At 46.9% G+C, this 6,605-nt stretch overlaps 1 protein-coding gene across 3 annotated transcripts in view; it reads left to right on the top strand.

The window, feature by feature from the left end:
- The window catches only part of grip2b (glutamate receptor interacting protein 2b), a gene marked incomplete at its 3' end in the record, with an annotated part of 181,412 nt that overhangs the window by 174,047 nt on the left and 760 nt on the right, over positions 1–6,605 (top strand). For all 3 annotated transcript variants that reach the window (XM_084063476.1, XM_084063478.1, XM_084063477.1), the window contains exons 19-24: positions 2,177–2,386; positions 3,236–3,407; positions 4,406–4,520; positions 4,828–4,999; positions 5,264–5,718; positions 5,908–6,054. In XM_084063476.1, coding sequence (XP_083919602.1) covers positions 2,177–2,386; positions 3,236–3,407; positions 4,406–4,520; positions 4,828–4,999; positions 5,264–5,718; positions 5,908–6,054 — 1,271 coding nt within the window. The remainder of the gene's footprint in view (positions 1–2,176; positions 2,387–3,235; positions 3,408–4,405; positions 4,521–4,827; positions 5,000–5,263; positions 5,719–5,907; positions 6,055–6,605) is intronic.

Below are 6,605 nucleotides of genomic sequence, written 5' to 3'. Positions count from 1 at the left end.
GCAAATTCCCTCAAATGTTGGGGGAAGACGTTTCGACCTTGCAGTCTTCAAGTATGGGAAGGTTCATCGAGGCATGGAAAAGTGCTTTGCATTCCTGGATGTAGAGAGCTGCCTTTGGATAAGGCAGCATCTTCCATCAAAAAATGGTCTTATTGTAGAACCCGTCAGCTGTGCCTATAGGCTGTGAGGGACAGGAGCGAGTGAGTACAGCATCAGCTCGTTAAGGTTAAGGGGTTCGTCCAGGTTCTGTGACTTGATGAGCAGCATGAAAGCAAGGTCACTTTGCTCACGGCACTGGATTATCTGCAAAGATGAACATCAACGTCTTACACCTCCAGGCTCATATATCATACATACTGCAACAAAAATGTATTTATATTTGGAGTAAGTGGTCACATACCTTTCCCGGTGAGGCTTGACTGTCTTGTTGGAAGCCTTCATTGTCTTCAGCTTCAACTTCTTGATTAGAGGAGCCGCTCACAAAGCGATCTTGGCTTCCTTACCAGCTGCCTCAGCACGTATAGGACATAAAACTCCACCTCCAGGGAAGCAGGGGCACCAGATGCGAGGTTGTAGAGCTGTTGCTGCGAATAGCAGTGATGGTATGCTGAATTTCCTCCTCAGACTTCTTTATTTCAGCTCTCTCCCGGACACGGTAGGTAGCTCAAGCTGTAGCTCGGGATGTATCTTGCAGATGATTGGCACGAATGATGAGGATGAATGTCTTGCGACAGGAATGGTGGATATTGTTCTCTCTTGCGAACAGGTCCTCACCTTACACCATGCGATGATGCGAGAAAATTGGGTAATTTATCTCTGTATGATGTCTAATTCAAAGGTTATGTTGATTTTCAATATCCTACATCACAGATGGCCCCCAAACGGACCCATGGGACAATATTTCACGTTGGGAACATAACGATTTGTTTTCTAGACAACTAGAGTATAACAAATGTAAAGACAAATATATCCTTGGGGAGCTTTCCTGCTAGACTAGCAGGAAAATAGACTTGATTAGTATTTCTACATTTTGGTATTGCTACTGTTATTGAAGTTTAAAAAATCACACCCAGTGTGAAGTGGGCGGTGTGTGGTCATCACAACATGACTCACTTTAAAAAAAGGATCAATGACTTTTTTAGCGGTGCCAACCGCTCTACACTTGACTTTGTCTCCGTGTCCGTGGGAGCCTATGAGCCTGGGATGAGCACGGCAAAGAAGCAAACAGCTATAACTTCAGTTTGCAGCATGCCACCAAGTCCAAATTTGGTAAGTGGACTTAGACCACCAATAGGGACGAGCATGAATTGATGACGTTATCAAAGAGGGGTCCAGGGACCCCCAGCGCCCGTATGAGCACGGGATGAGCACGGGATTTTAAACAGCTATAACTCCAGTTTGCAGCATGCCACCAAGTCCACATTTGGTATGTGGACTTAGACCACCAATAGGCACAAGCATGAATTGATGAAGTTATCAAAGAGGGGTCCAGGGACCCCCAGCGCCCGTATGAGCACGGGATGAGCACGGGATTTTAAACAGCTATAACTCCAGTTTGCAGCATGCCACCAAGTCCACATTTGGTATGTGGACTTAGACCACCAATAGGGACCAGCATGAATTGCTGAAGCCCCGCCCCCTCTGTCTTCCCATTGGCTGGCCTTCAAACAGCCATAACTCAAGTTCGCAGCATGCTATGGAGTACAAATTGTGTACATGGACTAAAGCCAGCAATAGGGACGAACTGAAATGAGTTAAGGCCCGCACAAAAGGCACCGCTTCCTTCACACAGGGTGTGATTTTTTAAAGTCCATACTGCTATTCATAGGGCTGCACATGTGTCATGTGTTTCGCTAGCCAATCACAGTCCTGAATTTGCAAAGTCAGCCAATCACATTACAGTTAGTGGTGATGACACTAGCTGTAATGTGATTGGCTGACTTTGCAAAAGTATCGATTTGTATTAACAATGGAAGGGTTAGGGGTATACAATGCGTTGTAGACTATTGGCCAATCACGGTGCAGGATTGGTCAGTGTCCAAAACTCACTTATAGGGGGCGGCTACACCGCCCCAAAAAAAGAAGAAAAAATGAAAACCACTACTGCTGTGATGATGATGATGATGATGAATCATGATGATGAAGATGATGATGTCATTCGTATTGTGTCTGTCAGACGGCGAGGAGAGGGGGCAGGGGACGGAGTCAGAGGTCGACGACACCACAGAGAATGACCTCAGTGACCCAGAGGAGGAGGAGCTGGATTTGACGGACAGCCAGCGGACCAATGATATGTCAGAACTGTATTGCATCACCGTGCCCAGCGTGGACTCTGCTATGGAATCCTGGGATGGATCGGGACTGGATGCAGGATATGGAAGCCAGGGTGTGTGCGTGTGTGTGTGTGTGTGTGTGTGTGTGTGTGTGTGTGTGTGTGTGTGTGTGTGTGTGTGTGTGTGTGTGTGTGTGTGTGTGTGTGTGTGTGTGTGTGTGTAAAGATTTGCATCCTCTTTAAATCCTTTTAAAGCGTTTATTTTATGCGATTGATTTACATTAATTTAAACAGTTTTCGAAAGGAGGTACATTTTTTACTGCTAATACAAGCATCAATCTGTGTGAATGACATATCCCCCAATTAATAGTTTTACCCTCCTATCCTACTATAAATGTAAGGAACCTCTGTACCTCTATCATTCTGTCTGTATGATCCACATTTCTCTCCTCAGTGAGTTGAGCAATTGATCTGCCACACAGTTATTGACCATTATCACAAAGACAGTGATGTGGCCTGTTTTTTACTTTCCCCAAATTTAAGCTGTTTATTAGCTTAAATTTGATATTGATTTAGTGGCCGTGTCCACAGACATCCTTTTATGAGCGGAGAGCTGCTTTGGAAATCATGTCCATAGCACTCGCACGCAGACTGACAGACACGCTTCGTCTTAAATGACCGGGTTGTCACACACGCCAACAGTGAGCAGCGCTCCTCTCTAATACTGAGCGCATAAGCTATAGCTGTATCTCCTTTTTCAGTTTTTCTTTCTGTAACTGCCTTGTCTCCTAAGCAAACTGGAGTGCAATTTCTTATAACTGAGGCTTTAGAGTTAAAGTTAAAAATGGCCTAAAAAGGTCAAATTGGCATTCATAAAATTCCCATCCATTTATGTCCTCACAAGTACAGTAATACAAACGCGTGTGTACACGTCACAGACCTTAAAGTGAGATTGTTGTGCAGGTACGTACAGTCACCACCAGGGCGCAGCGGCGGGCATTGCCCTCCACCCGCATGAGTGGCGCAGTGCAAAGCAGCAGCACCGTGGTGCCACGCCCCCTCCTGGCCGCAGGAAGAACTACCCCTTCAGCGACGGAGGCTTCAGCGAGGACGAGTGGGACAACAAAACTCCTGGGTGAGGAAACACACCCCTTAGTGGTGGAAGTACTCTGATAGTTTTATCTTGGTGAACCCTACTGGTAGCTCCGTGTTATTACAGAAGGAATGGTGAAAAGGTAATGCTGCAGGGTCCTAGCACTCAAGAATTTTAAGATAAGAGTAGAAACAAGACTTTTATTGATCTCGCGAGGCACAATATGATTACAAACTGTATTTACTAGTGTTTGGAGAAGTTGTTATTGTGAAACATATACCATTAAAAGATTATATCAACAATAACTTTTGTTTAATTGAAAAAAGTTACACAGTAAAGTATCAAAAGTCAAAGTACTCATTATGCAGAATGTCCCATTTCACAAGTCAATCTCTACATAATCATCAATCCTGATTTAAACGTCAAATGTACTGAGCATGGGCGTTCGGGTGACACAGTGGTAAAGTTCCTGCCCACCACCGTGGAGTCTAGGGGTTCTATTCCACCACGGTGCATCCAGTTTGTCGAGTGTATATGAACACAGTTGGTCGTGTTCGGGGATGGAAGCCGGGCAGGGAGGGTGATCTTTGTCACTATATGTACTCCTATGGGCTGGAGGCGGAGCCTGTCAGTGGGGAATGTTGAAAAGGAGGAGTAGGATGGAGGAACTAGTCTTTACGGTGGGGGCTCCTCACTAGCAGGTGTGTTAGTATGTTACAACAGCAGAGGCAAGCAGTGGGAGGAATTAACTGGAGTAATGACTAAATATAGGGAGAAAAAAGGGGTAAAATTAATTGTCTACTCTAAAAAAGCAATAGCATAATATACTTAACATATTGCGCGCGTGCATGTATGGTGCGCGTGTGTGTGTGTGTGTGTGTGTGTGTGTGTGTGTGTGTGTGTGTGTGTGTGTGTGTGTGTGTGTGTGTGTGTGTGTGTGTGTGTGCGTGCGTGCGTGCGTGCGTGCGTGCGTGCGTGCGTGCGTGCGTGCGTGTGTGTGTGTGCGACGTGCGTGCATGCGTGTGTGTGCATGTTTCCAGGTATGGTAGCCACCATCCAGATGGAGTTCTTTTGGACCCAGAGGACAGTTTCTGGTGTCAGGCCCTGGAAGACCTGGAGACGTGTGGCCAGTCAGAACTGCTCCGCGAGATCGAGGTCTGTTAGCATGCTAGCATGTTTGCAAAACAACTTTTTCAATTATTATTATTTATATTAATGGTACATTATCATGATTTACCAATTATTTGGGGGCCCACTGCAATACCCTTGAGGCCCACAGGTTGGAAATCACTGGGCTAGGTATAGTAGCCAACAGCTAAATGTTTTGTGAGACAATAGAAATATGATAGAACACAGTACCTAAGACTTTAGCATCAGAAATGTGTTCATATTAGTTTTTGTACCTTTTCTTTTCTTTTTCTTTTTTTCAAAAGTGAACATTTGTGGTAAAATGTGTGTGCAGGCATCCATCATGACAGGAACAGCCATCAGTCTGGGTGTTGACGAGGTCTCTAAGCCTCCTCCAGAACTGAGCCACAACAACGTGAGTCCCCTGCGGAGAAACTCTATCCTCCTCCAGGGTACCCACCTGCACCAGGGGACCCACCTGCACGAGGAGGACCACATCCATCATGGTACGGATCCCAATCCCCCACCTCTTGCGTTTCACAACCTATTTTTACATAATAATATCCCCTCCTCTAGGGAAATCTGTTTTCATAGATTTTCTATGTATCTCTGTATGCATTTCCATCAAACTGTTGAGCAGAGCAGTTGTGGGGATCAAACATGTGGCCTTTAAGGTACAGAACATTCTTTCTAACCACTTGGCCACTGCACAAAACCAGTGCCTGCATATCACAAAAAGGAAAATTCAGCTGTGCTTATTATCCCGAAAGGATACCACCCAGAGGCCCACCTGCATCAGGAAGCCCACCTGCGTCAGGAGGCTCTCCTGCGCCAGGAGGCCCACCTGCGTCAGGAGGCCCACCTGCGTCAGGAGGTCCACCTGCGTCAGGAGGCCCACCTGCACCAGGAGGCTCACCTGCACCAGGAGGCCCACCTGCGTCAGGAGGCCTACCTGCACCAGGAGGCTCACCTGCACCAGGAGGCCCACCTGCGTCAGGAAGCCTACCTGGACCAGGAGGCTCACCTGCCCCAGGAGGCCCACTTGCACCAGGAGGCCCACTTGCACCAGGAGGCCCACTTGCACCAGGAGGCCCACCTGCGTCAGGATGCCCGGTCCCCTCAGCCCAAGGCGTCTCTGCGAGTATCAGAGAAGACGTGGGAGTCTCGCCGTATCAAAGAGGAGATGCAGGAGATTCTGTCTCCAACACCACTGGAGCTGCACAAGGTATGTGCATATTTAACTTTAATTTGATAATGGAAGTCAGTGTGACCCGGTTCGGGCAGACATTTTGCCCAAACATGGAGTCATACGTCACAGACGACTGATGTCACACATTGCTCTCTCTCTCTCTCTCTCTCTCTCTCTCTCTCTCTCTCTCTCTATCTCTCTCTCTCTCTCTGTCTCTCTCTCCAGGTAACAGTAATAAAGGACACAGAGAGTGAGGAGTTTGGGTTCAGTGTGTCAGACGGCTTCTTGGAGAAAGGAGTTTATGTGAACATGATCAGAACAGACGGACCCGCCCACCGCGCTGGGCTCGAACCCTACGACCGCATCCTACAGGTACACACACACACACACACACACACACACGCACGCGCACACACACACACACACACTGCGCACACACACACACACACACACACATGCGCGCACACACACACACACACACACACACACACACACACACACACACACACACACATGCACACACACACAGACCACATGCACAAACCCACTGTTATTCCTATATCAAAATGGGTGGACGTCACAAACATAAGACATGCAAGACGCATCGTTGCTCCGATCGGCACCAAACTTGGCACAAAATCTGTTCAAGGGTCTGGTATGACACACCAAAAAAAAATAGATTGTACACATATGGGGCACTATAGCAGTGTTAAAGCAGTGTCTAACACTTCAAATGGCCATAACTCTGTGACCATTGCTCTGATCAGCGCAATATAATTCTAGATTTGACGGCCACGTACTAGACTTTCAAGTCTAGCATTGTTCTAATGGTTTTAGTGGTGCTAGTGGTGTACACAGCTGACATGATGTTTGTTTCACTGGTTGTACCTTCATGACTAAAGTTGGGATCCTTTTTAACGATC

Source organism: Gymnoscopelus microlampas (assembly GCF_963454915.1).
Source record: "Gymnoscopelus microlampas genome assembly, chromosome: 7".
In the NCBI taxonomy this organism is placed as follows: domain Eukaryota; kingdom Metazoa; phylum Chordata; class Actinopteri; order Myctophiformes; family Myctophidae; genus Gymnoscopelus; species Gymnoscopelus microlampas.
The sequence above is the reverse complement of the archived record's forward strand: the minus strand, read 5'-3'. Positions and strand labels throughout refer to the sequence as shown.